Genomic DNA, 20,796 nt, shown 5'->3' on the forward strand with positions numbered 1-20,796 from the left:
TCTGGCCGTGGACTTCGAGCCTTCCAGAAATGCTTGGCAAGAATGATAAGGACGCAGGCACTGCCGTATGAAACGCAGCATCCTCTCAGAAGCAGCAGGGAGAACCCTGTCCTTTGGATTCTGATGCTTTAGGTGCCCCCTGAGCCCTGCCTTTTTCCTTTTCCCGACCCATTGGACCTCCTAGCAGCTCAGGAAGCCAATCAGCTTGGAGCTTGCTCCGTGACGCAACTGGTAGCCGGAGGAGGGGCTTAAGGCTGCGCAGGCGTGCTCGTCCCTGAGTCCCACTCCGTCCCGTCAGGTGAGCGCGCTCGCACCCTGCTGGGAATGGCGGCTCCGTGAAGGGCGGAAAGGGGTGGAGGGGAGAAAGTGGGGGAAGTGGGAGAAAAGGAAGGGAAGATGGAAAAATAGGAAGCAAGAGGGAAAAAGTGAGAGAAAGAGAATTAAAACAACAGCCAGCGTTTACTGACGCCGCAGGGCTCGGCCTGGGGGGGCTAATGCTCAGGCGGTGGGGCGGGGCTAGGGGGCGGCGATGCCTGCTTTCCAGGGCGTCTGAGTGAAGCGGAGGGGTGGTTCTCCAGGTCTTTCTAGAAGGCTGGCCTCAGGGACCCTGGGTGGCTCAGTGGGTTAAGCCTCTGCCTTCGGCTCAGGTCATGATCCCAGGGTCGTGGGATTGAGCCCCGTATAGGGCTCTCTGCTCAGCGGGGAGCATCCTCCCCTCCCCACCCCTTCCTGCCTCTCTGTCTACTTGTGATCTCTATCTCTCTCTCTCACACACACAAATAAATAGATAAAATCTTCAAAAAAAAAAAAAAAAAAAAAAGGCCGACCTCAGGCAGCGGGGGGAAAAGAGCCCAGGAAGTTGAGAAAGTCCTTGGAGTGGGCCAGAGGGCTTATGGGCAGTGGGGGGAGACGGAGGAGAAGAGGAAAGAACAGGAAACGGAAGGGAGAGGATTGTGGTTGGAGAAATGCAAAGGGACACAAAACAAAGAAGTGGGAACTTAGGGAAAAAAATTAGGGAGCGTGGGTTAGGGTTAGGGTTAGTTTGTGGGATGGCAGCGGGGTGCGGTGGGGAAGCTGAGTATGTGTAGTTTGCTTTCTTCTGAGTAACTTGTGCTGACCGAGTTTTGAGGTCGCTGGGGTTCACCTCGCCCCATCCCGGGGCAGTTATTACTGCCCGGTAAGGCAAACATCAGAAGCTCCTGCAGAGGTCACTAGAAGCCCAGAAAGGCAAAAGGCGGAAGCATGGTCATTACTCACTACCAGGGCTAGAGAAATCATCCTCGGGCCCCACGTTGGGCACCCCGGAAGGCCCCTTCTTCTGGACCCACTTGGCCCCAGAAGCTGTTGGGATCCAGCTCCAGCCACAGAGATCGTTTGGAACGTCGAAACTGCACATCTGCATCATGCAGACTGAGGGGCAGAAGAGGGAGAAGGGAGGATTTAGCTTTTTCTAGGAGGAGGCAGCTCCAAAAAGTACGCCGCAGCCTGGGGTCAGAATTCTTGAGTGTCAGTCTGTGGCCTACTGCCCGCCATGGGAGGCTTAATTCCTGGGACAGATTGGTTAAGCTGCCTGTTAGTTTCTTCATTTGTAACTGGGAACAGCAGTACCCGCCTGTCGTAAATTAGATCATAAGTGAGGAGCCGCTAGCATAATCCTGTCCTCAGTAAGGGTTATTTCCTTGCACTCAGCTTCTGGAATTTACCTTCACTTGAATTTGCTCCCCTGGAGTCTCTAATGTCAAGGGCTGATTGTGGGTGAAATTGGGGTAATAGCTAGGGTGACCAGACATCCAGTTGGGGCCGGGAACGGAGGATTTCCCGAGATGCAGGACTTTCAGGGCAAAAAGAGGGGCAGCCCAGGGCAAAGTGGAATGGTTGGTCACTCGAGAAGAGGTATCACTACAACCCTATTAAAAGAGAACCTCTCTTTCAGTGTGGCTGCTTCAGGATTCAAAGGTGTGAGATGTGGAGGCAGAGGGAAGCAAGGAGCCCCAACTCCGAGAGAAAGCAGGGTCGTGGTCCCTGAGCTATTTCTGCCACCCTCGGCAGGTGGTGGAGGCAGAGAGAGGAAGAGGGACTGGGGCTTACTGTGATTACAGGAGCCCCGATGGATAGAGATTGCATCCAGAGAGATGTCCAGGTAAGCCGTGCTGCCCCTCACTCCTTCAAACATCACCTGTGGGAGAAAGGAGGGGACCACTCACCCTGTAAGCTCCTTTGCCTCAGGTTCCCAGTTTTCCTGCCTGAATTCAGATGGCCCAGCCCCGCACCTCCTCCTTGCTCCAGCCCCTTCTGCCCAACCCCCCCCCCACACACACCCAGATTCCCCCCTGGGGCTCAAGCCTCTGCCCTTGGCCTCACCTGGCTGGGGAGGACAAGCCCCATAGGCACGGTGACAGCAGTGGGCATCCAGGAGGGGCTCTGGGTGTTAATGTGCTTCCAGAGCACGCTGGGGTGCTTTTCCTTGGTGTCCCTGAGCAGTAGCAGTCTGAGCTGGGCGCCCCACGACAGCCCGAACATGTGGTAGGCGAAGTGCACACAGAGGGGGCCTTGCTCCCATATGGGGGGGCTGCGTAGACGGGCCACCCCGCCCTGGTGGAAGGTGCTCGATTCCATGTGCAGGTAGTGGCCCTCTGGGGAAGGCAGAGCCCAGGATGGCGAGGGGGCCCTGCCGCCCCCGTCCAGAGTCCAGGCACCCACTTCCAGCTGCCTCCCTTCTCCCTGTGCCCAGGTCTGCCCGAGCCCACCTCCCAGCTGTCTCCCTAAAGCTTAGGCTTCCTCACCTCCATTGGGGTACCCCCCGGGGGGACCAGTGGTGCCGGTGGGGGAGGGCCCACTGGCTCGAATCCAGTCCCCGTCATCTGTGGACGCTTGGGTCCAGTCACAGAGGGGTTTGGAGTTATCCTCAAAGTCACACTGGGTGAGAACGGCTGGGAAGAAAGGGCTGCTCTGAGGCCAGGACGAGGGAGAGAGCCAACCTGGGGGCTGGGGTTAGCCGGGTTTCTAAGCTGGGGGCTGGGGTTAGCCGGGTTTCTAAGCGTAGAGAAGGCAGCCACTAGGAGATTTGGGGTCCAGAGCAGAGTTTCTTTTTCTTTTCTTTTTTTTTTTTTTTAATTATTTATTTGACAGAGATAACAAGTAGGCAGAGAGGCAGACAGAGAGAGGGGGAGAAGCAGGCTCCCTGCCGAGCAGAGAGCCCGATGCGGGGCTCGATCCCAGGACCCCGAGATCATGACCTGAGCCGAAGGCAGAGGCTTAACCCACTGAGCCACCCAGGCGCCCCAGAGCAGAGTTTCTTAAAAGAGAACCTGAGAAGTAAGAATCTCTTAGGAGGGATTCAGGGCAGGGGTCAGGGCAGAATGACTTCTGGGACAGGGGTGGCAAGCTGAGGGGCCAGGGGCTGGATTCAGCCTGGTGGACAGGCTTTGTCTAGGCGCATACATTTTGTTGTTATTCAAACGTGACTGTTCCACGTAGGGTTTGGCCTCTACTCCTCCGTGTTTCCTCCACCCCCTAACATTCACTACATGTCTGTGCCATCACTCAGCCCCGAGGGCACTGGAGGTGGCCGTCCCAGGGAAGGAGAGAGATCTGAACCGTGCTGGTTTCCAACTCACAGTTATCCCTCGAGCTGCGAGCAACTGCCTTCCAGTCCGGAGGCTTCTCTTTCCTTGGGGTTGATTTGGAGAAAGAAAGAAGGGGGGGAAGAGGAATATTTGTCATTATCGAGAATCATAAGCGTCGATGATCGCGAGCTTTCTGAGCGGTCATTCATGGAAGACGTTTCCTTTCGTGTTCGCCATATCATACCAGTATGGGCAGCGAACGTATATTTACTTGTCTTCTTTAAGGTTTTCAAAAGGCCATCCAGCCTCCTTGCGTTAAATTCTCATCTATCTCCTAAAAAAAAGAAAAAGCATCTCCCTTCCGAGCTTCTCCCATCCCCACAGGGCCCCTCAGCGCCTCTGTGCCCGAGGTGGCCTGCGTGGTAGAGGCTGGCTTTCTGGAGCAATCCTTAAGTGTCTGAACCTGGGGAAGCTCCTTCCTTCAGACCCAAAGTGGGGACCTTGTGAGTCCCCTGCTGCCGCGTGGGTGGCAAGTGGTCCTGCCTCAGCCATAGGCCACTGAACATATAGACGAGTTACAGAGGGCTGGCCCTTCCGAACCCTCCGAACTCCCCAACCCCACAGAGAGACCAGCTGCCCCTCCCCAGGTGGCGTGGGCCACACGAAACAGCCCTCCCCTTTACTCCTTCAAGTTGTTTGCTCAGATCGTCCCCAGACAAGCTCTAGGACACCAAGCCATCCATCAGGTCTCACTGCCTCTACCTGAAGTCTCCTATCTGCTGAATTTGCCCATTTTCTGAGAGCCCCACCCCTCTTTCCTGTCTGTCTCCCCACCTCTGTGCCCCCTCCCTCTCTCTCAAGTCCGGGCTCTGTCTTGTTCTCGCTGAGCTGCTCACACCCCTCAGTTCCAAGTTCTCCGGCTGTGGGTTTCCCCCCACCATCCCAGTTCATCATCCTCTTCCTCCCCAGGGCTGTGTCCTTCATGGTTCCCTGCTTACGCCCTCCAGCTTTGCCCCTCGCCCTCCCTCGGAGCAACCTCTGATCACTCCCTGAGCCCAGCTTACCGGACAGGGGCAGGCAGGTGGCCCCGGCCCCAGGCAGCCCCCACCAGCAGCACCAGAGTCCAGACTGGAGGAGCCATGTGGGACCTCAGAGGCGGCTCTCGGGGGAGAGGGGAAGGCACAGTAAGCCCAGGCCACTTTATCCACCCCTGACCCTCCTCGCTTGACAATCTTCGGAGACTGCCATGAAAACCAGACAGAGAACACGGGAGCCCTCTGGGAAATGGAAACTACGAGGGTGGAAATGTAATCTCCATCAAAGAGAAATGAAGTGAGAGCAGGAGAGAAGGAAGGCAAGAAAGACAAGAGAAAGAGACTCAGAGAACCCGTCCAGGAAGTCTAACATCCAAACAAAAGGGTTCAAAGCAGAAGGAACCAAGGAGAAGAAATGCCTTAAGAGAAACCACACAGGAAGATTTCCCGGGACTGAGATACAGTCTCTTGATTAGAAGGGGTCTCGTTTGATGAATGCAAGGACACCCATGGAAGGCATGTCATGAGATTCGAGAGTAGCAGGGGGGAAGAGAAGACCCTAACCACTTTCAGATAGAAAAAAGCAAGTCACATACTTTCTAAGGATTGGGAATCAGCATGGCGTCAGGCTTTTCAATAGCAACCATGGGTTCTAAAAGGCCGTGGAACATTGTCTGCAGAATTCCAATGGAAAATCATTTCAAACCTAAAATTCTATAGCTGGCAACAGTGGCATAAATGACTGGCCAGTCATATGAGGTGGGACTGGAAACTCTTAATGGCAAAGAACTGAAAAAGACAAGTCCCACAGAAGATGTGCCACCAGCTGGTAAACATTGGAAAAGAGGTTCTGTTTCACTAGTACTAAGGAAAATGCTAGTCAAAACTACAGCTGTCACAGTGACCACCATTTAAGTGACTGAAAGCATTGCGTGTTGGCCAGGACGTAGGTAGACACACTCAAATACACTGGTGCTAAGACTGTAGGTTGGGGAAGACTTCTCAGAAGGTAATGTGACAGTGACTCTTAAACTTTCTAGCGTGCATGGTTTCGACCCACCTTATTTTTCTAGGAATCTCTCCACAGAAATCCACGTGTATTTGCCTAAAGCTGGGCACACCTTAAAGATGATCATTGGCGTATGGGTTATAATAGGGAAAAAAAAAATCAAAGATTACCTAAATGTTTACCCGCAGATAGACCGTTGGATCACACTCAAGGAATATTTTTTCATGTGAAGGAATATTATGGAGGTATTAAAAAGAATGGCACCCGGGCGCCTGGGTGGCTCAGTGGGTTAAGCCGCTGCCTTCGGCTCAGGTCATGATCTCAGGGTCCTGGGATCGAGCCCCGCGTCGGGCTCTCTGCTCGGCAGGGAGCCTGCTTCCTCCTCTCTCTCTGCCTGCCTCTCTGCCTGCTTGTGATCTCTCTCTGTCAAATAAATAAATAAAATCTTAAAAAAAAAAAAAAAAAGAATGGCACCCTTCATAAATTAAAAATTAAAAATAGACTTACCATAGGGTCCAGCAATTCCACTTCTGGGTGCATAGACCCAAAAGAATTAAAAGCAAAGACTTGAAGAGAGGCAGTATTTGCCATAACCAAAAGGTGAGAGCAGCCCAAGAGTCAAACAAAATATGGTGTATTCGTACAATGGGATGTCATTCCACCTTTGAAGTGAGGAAATTCTCACACATGCTACACCATGGAGGAGACGATGCCAAGTAAAGCAAACCCGACACAGAAGGACAAATGCAGGATTCCGCTTATCCGAGTTACCTGCAGCAGTCAAACTCCCAGAGACGGGAAGTAGAATGGCCATTGCCGAGAATGGGGAGTTAGTGCTTAACTGGGACAGAATTTCCATTGGGGAAGATGAAAAGGTTCCGTGGATGGCCAGCGGTGATGGTTTCCCAATGTGAATGTACTTAATGACACTGAATGGTGCACTTAGAAATGGTTAAGAAGAGGGATGCCTGGCCGGCTCAGTGGGAAGGGCATGAGACTCTTGATCTTGGGATCGTGAGTTCGAGCCCCATGTTGGGTGTAGAGACGACTTAAATAAATAAGATTTTTTAAAAAACGGGCGCCTGGGTGGCTCAGTGGATTAAGCCGCTGCCTTCGGCTCAGGTCGTGATCTCAGGGTCCTGGGATCGAGTCCCGCATCGGGCTCTCTGCTCGGCCAAGAGCCTGCTTCCCTCTCTCTCTCTCTCTCTGCCTGCCTCTCTGCCTACTTGTGATCTCTGTCAAATAAATAAATAAAATATAAAAAAAAAAATATTTTTTTAAAAAGATTTTAAAATGGTTAAGAATGGGGCGCCTGGGTGGCTCAATCCTTAAGCATCTGCCTTCGGCTCAGGTCATGATCCCAGGGCCCTGGGATTGAACCCCACATCGGGCTCCCTGCTCGGCGGGAAGCCTGCTTCTCCCTCTCCCACTCTTCCTGTTTGTGTTCCCTTTCTTGCTGTGTCTCTTGCAAATAAATAAAATCTTAAAAAAAAAATGGTTAATGTAAATTTTATGTTATGAGTCTGTTTCCACAATTAAAAATTATTTCACGGGGTGCCAGGGTGGCTTGTATTTCATCTCTTGCTGTCTGTCTCTCTCTCTCTCTCTCAAATAAATAAAATATTTAAAAATAAAAATAATTTCAGAAATATCTCTTGATGTTCTAACACTGTTAAAGTTTATTTCTGGCTTAAAGAAGAAGGGAATGATGATAGATTGAGATGTTCTCATAGTGGAAAGAGAACCTGCATATGTTATTAAATGAAAGAGGCCGAAAAGTCCAGAACACAGACAATAGGAGGGAAAAGCTGGCTCTGCAAAGGGAGGGGTGGGGAGAGGACCTTCCCGCCTTCCAGAGGCATGTTTAGTAGCCTCTGTTTTTTGTTCGTTTGTTTTTTCAAAGATTTTATTTATTTATTTATTTATTTATTTATTTATTTATTTATTTATTTAACGGAGAGTGAGAGAAAGAGAGAATAAGCAGGGAGAGCAGCAGAGAGAGGGAGAAGGAGAAGCAGGCTCCCCCGCTGACCAAGGGACCCGCCCCTTTCGCAGGGCTCAAACCCAGGACCCTGGGATCAGGACGCTCAACCGACTGAGCCACCCAGGTGCCCCTAAAGATTTTATTTTTAAGTAATCTCTACACCCAACATGGGACTCAGATTCATAACCCTGAGATCAAGGGTCGCAGGCTCCACTGCCTAAGCCAGACAAGTGCCTATAAGCAGCCTCTGTTTTATCTGTGGAGTAGAAGGCGAGCAGAGAAAGCTCTGGTGGCAAGCAGGCCACAGCAGTACCCCTCTCAGGGGCTCCATGGCAGTCCTGCCCACAGCCAACTCACCCCTACCTTCCAGCTTGGGCTCATACCAGCCGCCCTCCTCTGGCCAACGCCTGCCTTGCCCAGCACACTTTACAATCCTCAGGGCTTCTCTCCACACACCCTCTGAGGGGCTGACCACAGGTGGCCAAGCAGACAAGCACTTTGGTAGGGAGCTCGTAGGGGTCCCTGGCCCCCCAGGTCCCTGGTGACAGGAAGGGAAGGTTTTTGGAAAGAGGTGACACCTGAGAGGCTTTCTAAGCCACAGAGAGATGTTAATGAGGCAAAGAAGTTGGGATGGCACAATCAGGAAGTGAGAATGCTCCAGGCTTAGAGGGAGCATGACATTTTTTTTTTTTAAGATTTTATTTATTTATTTGACAGAGAGAAATCACAAGTAGGCAGAGAGGCAGGCAGAGAGAGAGGAGGAAGCAGGCTCCCTGCTGAGCAGAAAGCCCGATGTGGGGCTCGAACCCAGGACTTGGGATCATGACCTGAGCCGAAGGCAGCGGCTTAACCCACTGAGCCACCCAGGCGCCCCAAGGGAGCATGACATTTTTTTTTTTTAATTTTTTTATTTTTTTCAGCATAACAGTATTCATTATTTTTGCACCACACCCAGTGCTCCATGCAATCCGTGCCCTCTACAATACCCACCACCTGGTGCCCCCAACCTCCCACCCCCCACCCCTTCAAAATTCTCAGATCGTTTTTCAGAGTCCATAGTCTCTCATGGTTCACCTCCCCTTCCAATTGCCCTCAACTCCCTTCTCCTCTCCATCTCCCCTTGTCCTCCATGCTATTTGTTAGGGAGCATGACATTTTTAAAGAATGGTCTGCGTTGGGGGCGCCTGGGTGGCTCAGTGGGTTAAAGCCTCTACCTTCAGCTTGGGTCATGATCCCAGGGTCCTGGGATCCAGCCCCGCACGGGGCTCTCTGCTCACCAGGGATCCTGCTTCCTCCTCTCTCTCTGCCTACTTGTGGTCTCTGTCTGTCAAATAAATAAATAAAATCTTAAAAAAAAAATGGGAATGGCGTGTGTGTGTGTGTGTGTGTGTGTGTGTGTGTGTGTGTAACACTGGGAAGAGGCAGGGCCCTGTCTTGGGGAACCTTGAATGCTTTGAGGAACCACCAAAAGTTTTTGAACAACAAGGGTTACCTGACCCGACTTGCATTTTCAAAAGGCCACTCGGGCAGCCTGGGCAGATGGGGACCAGAGGGGAGGCCTGGCTGGAGCTGGGGGGACAGAAGAGGCTGTCAAGGGTGAGAGATGGTGGCGTAGTTGCACACTAACATCAAGACAGCACGAGAGGGGACATGAGCAGATCGAGAACTTTCCAGAAGCCAGAAACAGCCATTCTTGCAGGCTAACCTCACTGAACCTCATGCCCTCCTCACTGTAAAATTATTGTCCTCATTTTCCATGTGTAGAAACTGAACTCCAAAGGAACAAATCGTGTCCAAATTTCCCATATCCCACCACACCCAGGTGTTCCTAGAAACCTTTGGTTTCATTCCTTTCGCCTCAGCAGCCCCCTACTCTCTGCCATCAAATCTATGCCCGGGGCACTGGGCCTTTGCCCCTGACAAGTGAAAGGGGATGCCTGGGGCAGCCCTTCTCACGAGCTGTCAGAGGGGCCGGTACAGTCGTGCACCAGGCATTGGAGAGGGAAGTCCCCAACCCCCTCACAGACCTGGGGACTCCTGCCTAAAAGAGCACCAATAGGACCACCGAGGGGTCAGATCAGGGGAGAGAGAGATCCTCTCTGCCTCTTGACATCAAAGCAGGATGTGTAAAGGATGCCCAGCCCCGACCCTGATCGACCCTTCCTCCATACCAGGTTAAGGAGAACAATCAAGAGAGGGACAGAGCCAGGAAATGGTTAACCCAGGGAAGAGCTGCAGAAGCAAATTGACCCACAGCCCCTCCTGGTTGGGCAATAAGTCCTCTGAGGGCTGCTTTTGCTGACCTCTCTTTGGCGCCACAGAGCCACAGAGCGGGAGAGTCACAGCTTCCAACCTGTCTGGGGTGGGGGTTGGTGTGCAAGGCAGGACAGGATAGGGTGGTGGTGTGGAAGGACACCACAGGGCTCTGCATTTTGGGGTGTCAGAATGCACAAGGCCCCTGAGGGTTTGTCACTTGGTCAAGCCTAGCAGCTGCAAGCAGAGGTGTGAGGGACCCCGGCATGTGGAAGAACCCCGAAAATGCTCCAGAGAATTAACGCCAGTACTGGCTTTGCTGTGTTTCCTTAAACAGTACTCTCCCTCTCTGGGCCTTAGTTTGCTCTTCTGCAAAATGGAGAGACTAGCACAGCTAAGTTCTTTTAAAAGCAGAAATTGTGGGCAGGTCACGTAAATTTTTTTTATTAATCATTTTTTTTAAATCAAGAGGAGAGGGGGCACCTGGGTGGCTCAGTGGGTTAAGCTTCAGGTCATGATCTCAGGGTCCTGGGATCAAGCCCTGCATCAGGCTCTCCACTCAGCAGGGAGCCTGCTTCCTCCTCTCTCTCTGCCTGCCTCTCTGCCTACTTGTGATCTCTGTCTGTCAAATAAATAAAATCTTGAGGGGAAAAAAAAGAGTTCATGGACATTTGGTCATGACTCACATAAATTGGGAAACCATACTACTGTCTGCCAATCATCTTTCATAATGTCATTTTATGATGGAATTATAGAGGAATTACCTTCAACCAGCTGGAAAAAAAAAATGTAGTTAACATTCAGCTTCGATTGCAATGTCTAAGAGGCCCCATTTAGCTAATTCAAATCCAGCATCACTCATCCGCTATGATGAGAAGAGGATTCCGAGTAGTTCAGGAAAATCTTAGGTGACCTGTGGGCTGGGGTCAAACAGGTGCTTTTGGTCAGCCTGATGGTCAGGCCCAGGGAGAAGGTTTGGGCCAATAGGCGGCAGTCAGGGTGGGAGCTAGGGCTGTAGGAGGTGGCTGAGTTGGTCCCTAGTTCTGGGGGACTTGGGTGGTGGGGAGGATAGGAGGAAGACGTGGGAGCCAAAGGCAGGAGATGGAGCGGGGAGGAGATTTTATTTTTAAGATTGATTGATTGATTGATTGATTGATTGATTGATTTGAGGAGGGGCAGAGGGAGAGAATCTCAAGCAGACTTCCTGCTGAACGAGGGTCTTGATTCCATGACCCATGAGATCATAACCTGAGCCAAAACCAAGAGTCAGACATTCAACTGACTGAACCACCCAGATGCCCCTTGGGGCAGAGTTGATACTGAGAGAGGGAAGGGCCTAATGGCTCCATGACCTGGAGCTGCTTCCTCCCCTCCAAGTCACTCCCTCTACTCTCCTTTCCTTATGATCCCTGCTTCTGCTAGAAGAGGGAACGGGAATCAGAGAGCCTGGGTCCTTCCTGGTCCTTATCTTCCGCTTAGTGTCTTACCGCCTGGGCAAGGCCCATAATCTCTCTGGGCCTCGGTTTCTTCCTCGGCAAAACGGAGATCCCCCACCATCTCTGCCCTCCTCATGCAGTTAGGAGAGCAAGTAAGAAAATGCCCAGGAAGGCACCTCATAAATCGCAGAGCACTCTACAAACAGAAAGCATCTCCATTAAACAATTATGTAATCCGCTGACTCAGAACTGGGCTGCGCTGGCTCCTGTCCTGCCAGGAAGTTAGCAGAGCTGGCTCCATCATTTTACGTGGTAGAACTAGGTGGTATTCTCCCCATCTGGCAAATAGGGTTGATAGCTAAGGGCCTCCTGTTTCATGGACTTGTGTTGAGAATCGCTGCAGATCGTGTAGGCTCCTGAGTTTAATATATTGTGAATCACCATAATAATAGTACAGAGGAGAGTTCACATCCCCAGCCTGCACTGGAAGACCCTTTGAAATCTGACAACACCCTCCTGGGGGGGGGGGGGTGTCTCTTTGGAGGACATTGGGCTGCGAGAGGCACAGACTGTCATTTCACGTTTTCCTAGCGCTTGGTGCAAAGGCTGCCACAAAGTAGGCACTCTGTAAATGTGGAATAAATGAGTTACATTTTTTAAAAAAGATTTTATTTATCTATTTGACAGACAGAGATCACAAGTAGGCAGAGAGGCAGGCAGAGAGAGAGGGGGAAGCAGGCTCCCCGCTGAGCAGAGAGCCCGATGTAGGGCTCTATCCCAGGACCCAAGACCATGACCTGAGCCAAAGGCAGAGGCTTAACCCACTGAGCCACCCAGGCGCCCCAATGAGTTACATTTTTAATGTCTTAGCACACTGGCCCCAGGTCATATAGTTCAGGTTCCATTAACTTTAACTTTGTTTTGTTTTGTTGATAGAAAGCAGTAAGCAGTCTGAAAAGAAGTCAAGGAATAAGGTAGGTGGCCCTGACTTGTGGGTAAAAACGATCCAGGTACTGGATGGGCCCGGGAATGTCTAGGTGGCACAATGGGCTAAGATGTGCTTGGGGGTCATGAGTCCTAAACCTTGTCTTTGGGTCCTAGTTGCCATTCTTAGCTGCATGCCTTGGGTTTCAGGACAGTTCTCTTAGCTTCTTGCCCTCGAGAAAGACAAATTCCTCCCTTCCTGATTCACAGCAGTGAGGCAAGAACCAGATGCCATCCGTGGAAACCTCAATACACAAATTTTTTTTTTAAGATTTTATTTATCTATTTGACAGACAGAGATCACAAGTAGGCAGGGGTGGGGCAAAGCAGGCTCCCTGCTGAGCAGAGACCCGACGCGGGGGCTCGATCCCAGGACCCTGAGATCATGACCCGAGCTGAGGGCAGAGGCTTTAACCCACTGAGCCACCCAGGCGCCCCTGCAATACAAATTTTTATTGGACTGTGCGAAGATCACCACTCCAGGGGTTCTTTCACTTGTAGATTTCTCTAACATTTCCCAGTAGGGCCTGAAGAGGGCACTGTACCCCAGGAGCTGGGTTGGCCAGGGTGAAAATTCTCCTTCGGGTCTATCTCGGCGTTGATTTCTCCCACCACGCTTCACCCCGCCCCCAGCACACACATATACTTGCCGAATACCCTCCAGTCCCCCAACCTACCCCTAATTTGCCCTGCTGCAAATTACAAAAATTCTCTCTTTTGCTATTTTCAGGGGTACGGGCTGACTTCTCTAAGTTTTGTGATACGAGCAGAAAGACTAGTCCCCACATATATTGATAATGGTCGGGACTGGTCTCTTGGGGTACGTTGCAGCTGAAGCATCATTTCTGGGGAGGAATTTGAGGTGGATCATTGGGAGTAATGGGTGAAATTAGAAGTAGGGATGGAGAGCAGAAGCTGAGTTAGTTTGTTCTGTGTCCCCCATCCCAGGGGAGCAGGGCACAGGGAGGGATTATAAGGACAGTAAGTGACTAGGTGAGGGCTGGGGGCACTTGGGGGTTCCTGCTACCTTGGCTTTGGGCAGTTAGTATATTTTTCCATCTGTTCCGTGGGAATGACCGTGGAAACTTTCTCCAAGTCGTGCAAGGAATAAAATGAGGTCATGGAAGCGAACCACCTAGAATAGCCCTGGGCACGGAGGGCTCGGTGAGACCACTGTCGGGAACGTGGCTCCTTCTGCAGGTTCCAGGGGAGAGAGCATTAATGGTGACCATCCCCAGGCGAGGAAAGGGGTCAGCTGAATTTAGAGATGGCAAAGGCTGATGCAGGAATGTGGCTTTAGCCAGAGACGCCACAGAGAAGAAGTAAGAAAAAATAAGGGGCCACTGGCCGGAACTAGAAGCTGCCACCAGCCCCCAAAGGGGCTCCTGTTTCCTTGATGGCAGCTGTGGCTCACCAAAGAGCGTTGCCAGCTGCGTACTGAGGAATAGCCTTGAATGGAACCACCTTATTGACCGGCGTGGGCAGAGCTGTGGCCTCAAGCCCAGTGGGGTCAAGAGGTCAGACAGGCCATGCGAGGCAGCACGTAGGGCCCGGACCCCCTCCACCTCTAGTTTCCCAGGGCTGTGGCCTGCTGCCAGGGTGGGAGCAGGGCCTGGGAAGTAGGGGACTCCCGGGAAAACAGAGAAGTCAAGAGCCGTGATGTGGTTTCAGTTTTTGCCAGTGAGACTGAGAAATACACAGAACTTGGACCCAGTGAGAGCCAGGGGCCAGCCCCATCCCATCGCCATGGCTCCCACCACCCTTTGTCCAGTGGGTTCTTGCTGTCATGGGAGTATCTATGAGACCTGGAGAATTCACGGCTTGCCACCGAAATTCTCCAGTCCCTCCTGTCCTTGCCTGATAGGTGCAAAAAAGAGGTATTTGCCCTCCAGCTTGGCCTGGCATCACCGTTCAGCAGGGCACTGAGGTGAGTTTTGGTGTCTCCCCAGCAAGGCTCTGTCCCCAAGTTTAAGCTGATTTCCTCCGACTTCCTCCTGCTTCGGGGCCTCAGGCTGGCCCTATGACATCCTTAGATCTGGACAGTCCTTCTGGCCCTTGAGATGTCACCCCTGGCCGTGGAGTGTCCGTGGGACAGGCTAGTGCTGAGCTGCTCACCCCTCGACAGGGGTCAGGAGTGGGGGTGCAGAGGCGTGGCACAGACAGCAGTGGTAAGTGAGGTGGTGGATGTGTCCAGGGTGGGAGCACCTGGTCACCTGTCCCCTCTCCTGCAGGCCTCCCCTGTGTACAGCGTCAGCTTGCCCCGCAGGAAATTGGAGTAGATTCGGAAAAGTTTGCACAAAGTATCAACAGTGAATGTTCGGAGTGGAGCAGCAGAAGCTTCCTCTGGAAGGGAGCTGGCCTCCTTCTGCCAAGGAGACAACAGAAAGTTACAGCAGTTGGGGGAAGGGGGGGACCCTGGAGGTGAGGTGTGAGGGAGGCTCCTACCCACCTGGGCTCCCAGCGCCCGCAGCAGGGAGGTGAGGCTGCGTAGGCTACTGACGGCTTTGTCCACATGCAGCTGTAGGGTCTCAGATGGCTGCGAGGCGTTGGCCAACAGGGCCTGGCCCCGCAGGATGGCTTCCGAGAGCAGAGCCAGGCCCTGCCAGACTTCCACGGCCTGCTGCCCGACCTAAAGCAAATGGAGACTTGGAGTCAGCAGCCCAAGCCCGCCCCTCCCTCTCAGCAGCCCCAAGCACCAGCCTGAACAAAGTGAAGGCTTAGAATCAGTTTTGTTGAACGAATGAATGAATGAATGAATGAACAAGAACAAACAAAGGAACATAATGTGTTCAGCCTTCATTTTCTATCGCTCTCCCTCCCACCCCATCAGGTTCCCACAAAGAGACTCCCCATGAAGAAGGAAAAAATAAACTCACGTCCATCCTCTTCCAGGTGTAGAAATTAACCTTGGTGTCTGGGACGGTGATATTCTCACTGAAGCTGCAGCCTTGAGCACAGCCCATCTGAAATGCACCCCCAGGGGTGGGGTAGGGTGGGTCAGGCTCCCCAAAAGCTCCGTCCACCTTTGGCCCTTACCTAGCTTCCAGGTGAGCACTGGGGACAACCACTTGTATCACTTCCACTGGGGGCTCTGACTTCCCACCTTCTCCACCCCTGAACCAAGTACCAGGAAGGGGACTCCAGTTCCTGGATCCTGGAGGGCACCCTTGGACTCCTGCGAGTGAGTTCTGTGGAATGTCCTGAGGAGGGGGCCTCACCGTGACATTTTCTGCCTCCCGGGCCTCCAGGATATATCTCTCCAGGACTCGGCTGTCACAAATGAGGCGAGGGGGGGCGCCCAGGACTGGGAGGCCCAGAGGAAGCAGCAGCAAAGACAGCAGAAGCAACAGGGCAGGACATTCTAGAAAAGAGTGCCAGGCTGAGCGTATGGCTCTGGAGCGGCAGGTTCACACATCCTGCTCCACTGCCCCCAGCGAGGCGCTCCGGACCCCCCACCTTCCCAGCGCTGGAGTTCTGCCTCCTCTGCCTTCATTCAATCCGCTGCGGCACACACCCTCCCCCCTAAACTACCGGCATCCACTTCTCCCGGACAAACTTCGATCCCGCTGTGGCAGAGGCTTCCCTTTTCGCAGATCCCGGTGATTGCTCCAAGACCCAGGTATCCGCTTTGCCCCTCGCACGTAGCGGCCCCTCTTCTCCCCGAACCCCCCAACCGCGCCCCCTTGTCCAGGTCGGATTTCACCTTTCACAGGGGCTCCTTAAGCCCTGCCGGCACGTGGAGGCTGCCCCATCCCCCTTGCCCTTCCGGGGTCCTTGGCAAGTTGTCGGTCCTTGAACCCAGTCACCTCCGGGCCACTAGCCCCAGCGGTAAATTCCTGCTCAAACAGGGGCCCGGGCGGGCGGGGGCTCCTCTGGCCGGCGAGTACTCACCGCACACCCCCATCTCCGCGCCTCCCCCGGCCCCTCAGCGACCAGGGGCTCGGCCGGCGCCCTTGCCGGGAGCCCTCATCCTGGGAATCGCGGTGGGGCAGGGCCGTCCGTCCCCACGGCCCGAAGTAGGGGGCCGCCGTCCAGGGGCCGCCGAGCCGGGGTCGCACGGAGCGAACGCAAGGCTCTCGGCCAGGGTCCGCGAGGAGTGGCGCGCGGCGACCGGCCGGGGTTGGCCCGGGGACTGCGGCTCGGCCGGGGGTCGGGGCTGTTATCAGCATGTGTGCGTGCGTGTGTGGGGGTGGGGGGCAGGCTGTGTGCGTGAGGGGTCGCCAGAGGTAAGGGCCAGAGGGGTCAGACCGGGGCAGGACGCCTGGGTCGGGGGCTCGCCGGGGTGGGAGGAGAGCGGCCGCAGGAGCGGAGCGGGGCACCGGTGTGCCCCGCCGACCCCGGGTTCTGGGAGGCGCGACTGGGTGCGCACCGGCGGGAGGTGCGCATTCCCATTCCGGGAAAGGCTGGGGACCTCGTGGCTCCCCCAATCCCGGGGTGGGGGTGTGGTTGGGGGGGGGCGGGTTGGCACGTCCCAGTCTTGGGCGGGGGTTCAGAGCTGGGAACGCCGGTTCCTGGCAGAGGCAAGCTGCCTTCCTTCTCACAATTCCAGTACATGTTCTAGAAGCCAGTATTGTTCATGTTGAGGAATTTGATGGGGGCACACGGAGTAAGAAATGTGGGGGTCTTCTGTCCCCCACTCTTCACTTTTCTAGGACTCTGAGAACCCAGAACTTGAACTTTGAGGGCACTGGGCACATGGTCTGTTGTGCAGGACACGTGTGCACTTTGACATCCTTTTTGGTCTTTGTTGTTTGGGGTTTTGACCTGTGATATAGGTTAGCCCGCGTGGCGAAATTCGTTAGAACTCTGAAACAGGGCTGTTCCCCAGACTGATGGTGGCTGAGATTTGCAGCTAAGCCTCAGGGGCTTCTAGGAAGCAGGGGGCCAAGCCCCCTAGAGCAGGAGTCGGTGGGCTGGCCTCTCACACCTTGGAAAGTGGTCTCAGTCCTGATCCTCAGTGCCCTGACCTGTCAAAGCAGGGTGTGTGATGAGGTCTCAGTTCCAAAGTCCTACAAATACAGGTAGTTATGTATCTTCCCTGGCTTCCTTCCCAGTTCCGTGACCTGACATGAAAGATATTTTATTCACAGGATCAGTGCCTTCTTTGTGCAAGTCAGGTGACTACAAACTTTGCAAGACAAAAAAGATGTGTTTGAGAGCTAGCTCCCGCCTCCTGGAGTTTGTAGCTTACAACAGAGATAAGATGGGTACACAGGGCAGTGTGTGAGGACCGGAGCGTTCAGAGCCTAGCGGGAAGGGTTTGGAAGAGGCAGAGCTCATTGTTAGCTAGGGGAGTCGATGAATATTTGATGCAGAGGGTGACATGAGCTCAGCCTTGAATGGCCCCCAGCATTTCAGTAGGAAGAGATGTGAAGTGGAAATGAAGCCAGTTCAGCAAGGGAAAGGGGGGAGGGCTCAGGTGTGTCAGGATGGAGGGTGTGGACTACAAAGGTGGCAGACACTAGGCCAGAGGGCTGGTTAGAGAGTGGTCAGGTTGTGAAGGGCCTTGAATGCCGCGCTTAAGAATTTGGATTTGGGGCACCTGGGTGGCTCACTTGGTTGAGCATCCGGCTCTTGGTTTCAGCAGGTCGTGATCTCATGGGTCATGCAATAGAGCCCTTCATGGGCCCCACGCTCAGCGGGGAATTTGCTGGAAAGATTCTCTCCCTCTGGCCCACCCCACCATGTGTGCAGCCATGCTCTCAAATAAAAAAAAGAAGGGGCGCCTGGGTGGCTCAGTGGGTTAAGCCTCTGCCTTCAGCTCAGGTCATGATCTCAGGGTCCTGAGACCTCTGCTCAGCAGGGAGACTGCTTCCCCCCTCTCTCTGCCTGCCTCTCTGCCTACTTGTGATCTCTCTCTCTCTTTCTCTCTCTCTCTCTGTGTCAAATAAATAAATAAATAAAATCTTTTAAAAAAATAAAATAAAATAAAAGAAGTCTTAATTTTTTTAAGGAATTTGGATTTTGTTTGTAAAGAGTGGGAAGCACTCATTCATTTGTTTATTTGGGAAATGAATATTCATCTAAGAAATACATATGAGTACCTAATTGTGGCCGGGGACCTGGGGATAGAATGAAACAGACAAGAGGGGCTACCCTGGTGGGGCTGACATTCTAATGGTGAGGCGGGAAGACCAAGACAAAAATGAATAAAAGAGGATCTGCCATGGCAACAATGGACCAAGGAGACCGGGCGTGGGAGGGACCAGGAGTGTTGACAGAGGCTGCAGGTTTAGATGGGGGCAGTCGGGGAAGCCGTGCTGAGTGTGACTTCAATAAAGGCGGATGGAGGTGAGGGAGGGAACCGTCAGGTGGGGTAGAGTAGAGCATGATTAAAGAGGGGGTCAGGAGAAGGAGAGGTGGGATGCAGAGGCTGGTGTGCCTCCCGTGGGAAGTCATAAGGGCCTGACTCGCTGGGATCCCCCTCCTCTGCCCTCTGCTCACCTCCAGGCCCTGTTCTGGGGTCCCGCCTCAACCCTGGCATCCTGACTCCCAGTCTGCACACCCCACTATGCCCCTGGTCCCAGTTTGCCTCTCAGCACCCAGGCAGCTTCCCAGCCCTGCTTGGCCTTCGGAGCCGGGGTCTGCTTCCCTCCCAGATCCCAGCTGTGGGACGAGCACACGTACACTCACGTCCACACACGTCCACACATGCGTTCTGGCCCGACTCCCCTTACCCCCCAGCCACTGCTGTCGGGTCCCCTGACTCCTGCGTCACTGCCCTGACCTGACCATGGAGAGGGGGCCGGGGACGGATGGGGGTGGGGGGTAGACACCGCCTAAGGAGACAGAGGAGAGGAGGAGCCTTTTGGACTGTGGGACCTGCTGTTTCCCTCATAGCAACTTGTGGGAGGCCTGACTTCACCTCTGCCTTCAAGGAAGGAGGAGAGATGGACCATAAGCACCAGTGCCCAGGTGGTAGGGCCTGCTGGCCGGGACTGGCGCTGGCTCATCCTCTGGGACTTTTGGAGAAAACCCTCTGATCGCAGCTGGGGAGAGAAGGTGCAGGAGAGGATCTCGGTCCTCCCCACACCCACCCCCTAAACTATAGCAATTCTGCCAGAGGGCAGAGCCTGGTATGGGGGCCAACTTCAACCCAGGTTCTCTTGTCTACTGCCCAGCAGGGTCCAGCTACCTGCCCTTGATATTAGGGGACCCTGAAAAGCAGAGAGAAAATAGGAAGCTCCTTGGGGCTCCCCCTCTCACACCGGCCAGTGCCCCCTCCATCTGCCTCTGTGTGTCCCTCTGGCACGGTGCTGGCTGCTGCAAAGGGTCTCCTCCCTGACCTCTCCTGTCAATCCCCACTAGTTTCCCCCTTGAATAGCCTCATTCGTGTCATACCCCTGAGCAGGAGCCTGCTGTGGCTCCCGGTTGCGTCAGCTCTGAGACCCTCTGTGTTCTGCCATCTACCCACCTCTCCAGCCTATTCTCCCACTTTGCTCATTCCCTTTCCTTCCATCACATGAACTCAGTTAGATGCTTCCTGCCTTTGGCTCACTCTGTGCTTTTCACCTGCATCACCTTCTCACACTATCTCCCCCCTCCCCATTCTTCAAAGCCCAAACCGAAGCCTTACGCTCCTCTATGAAGCTTTCCCTGATCCCCCCCCCGCAGAAAGTTCTCTCCTTCTGCACTGCCATCATTTATGGATGTGGCTTAGGCCTCCTGCCAGCTGGGGCACCATGCACGGCTTTCAAGATGGAGCACTGCACAACTCCGGGAGGCGCCGTTCATACAGACTTGCAGGGAATGGAACTCTCTGTTGTCACACAGCACAGGTGACTTGTTCATCAGAAAGAGCAGAGGATGGTGTAGGGTGGGTCTCGTTCATCTTGGGACCCCCAGGGACCTAGCATGTTGCCTCTTTATGGTATGTGTTATAGGTGGTCCCTCCACTCCAGAGACCTCAGAGAAGGGGAGACCTAAAGTGGAGAAGTGAGCCATTCAGCGTCTCAGTGCTTGCTGGAGCCAGGCTGCATAACCTAGCTCCGGGATCTCGGGGGCCTGGGAAGCCTCCATCCACTTCCTGAGCAGCAGCCACTGAGGCAGGGTCTGAAAAGGGATGGGTGTGACAGGAGGATGGCGGGGGTGGAGGCAGGCTCTGTTCCATGGAGACTTCCTGGCAGCCACTTGAGACCGAAAGTCCAAGGAGAAGCAAATTTACAGCTCCCCTGAGCTCCCCCAGACCCCAAGGCAGCACGAAGCCCCAGCTGCCTGGAGTTGTGTTGGGGACGAAGGAGGGGGGGGGGACTCTCGGCCTCCCTTCAGTGCTCTCAGCTTGGCTGGAGGGTTCAGCCAGCAGCCTGCAAGACCTTCTGTGCGGGGAAGTGAGGTGGCCAGGGACTGTGGAGGGTATGGTGGGGGGAGGGCTTCCTGGCCCTTGAGGAGTTGGGAAAAGAACAAGAAGGCTGGAGAACAGATTCCTGCCAGAGAACCAAAGAAAGTCTTGTCCAAAGGCCGATTTGGAGAAACTGAGGCAAGGGCTGCTTGCTGGGCCATAAAGTAGCCGGGAGAACCGGACATCCAGGTG

At 53.8% G+C, this 20,796-nt stretch overlaps 1 protein-coding gene and 1 long non-coding RNA gene across 4 annotated transcripts in view; one reads left to right on the forward strand and one right to left on the reverse strand.

Annotated features, from left to right (window-relative positions):
• ZAN (zonadhesin) overlaps positions 1 to 5,237 on the reverse strand; it is a 34,363-nt gene extending 29,126 nt beyond the window's left edge. Inside the window, exons 1-7 of one of the 2 annotated variants that reach the window (XM_047714299.1) lie at positions 5,197 to 5,234; positions 4,631 to 4,727; positions 3,618 to 3,670; positions 2,784 to 2,930; positions 2,362 to 2,633; positions 2,089 to 2,176; positions 1,258 to 1,410 (exon numbers count right to left, since the gene is read on the reverse strand). In XM_047714299.1, coding sequence (XP_047570255.1) covers positions 1,258 to 1,410; positions 2,089 to 2,176; positions 2,362 to 2,633; positions 2,784 to 2,930; positions 3,618 to 3,670; positions 4,631 to 4,707 — 790 coding nt within the window. In that variant the 5' untranslated portion in view covers positions 4,708 to 4,727; positions 5,197 to 5,234. Of the gene's footprint in view, positions 1 to 1,257; positions 1,411 to 2,088; positions 2,177 to 2,361; positions 2,634 to 2,783; positions 2,931 to 3,617; positions 3,671 to 4,630 lie in introns of both variants that reach the window. The other variant, XM_047714298.1, reaches the window with a different exon arrangement.
• On the forward strand, positions 774 to 17,963 carry LOC125090977 (uncharacterized). Of its 2 annotated transcripts, none has more exons than XR_007124536.1 (4): positions 774 to 2,140; positions 9,111 to 9,189; positions 12,226 to 12,256; positions 14,131 to 17,963. It is a non-coding gene; the product is annotated as an uncharacterized LOC125090977 (long non-coding RNA). The 2 variants fall into 2 exon arrangements; XR_007124537.1 differs by having other exon boundaries at positions 14,498 to 17,963.
• Positions 17,964 to 20,796: the final 2,833 nt, after the last annotated feature.

This window comes from Lutra lutra, chromosome 18 (assembly GCF_902655055.1).
Source record: "Lutra lutra chromosome 18, mLutLut1.2, whole genome shotgun sequence".
In the NCBI taxonomy this organism is placed as follows: Eukaryota; Metazoa; Chordata; class Mammalia; order Carnivora; family Mustelidae; genus Lutra; species Lutra lutra.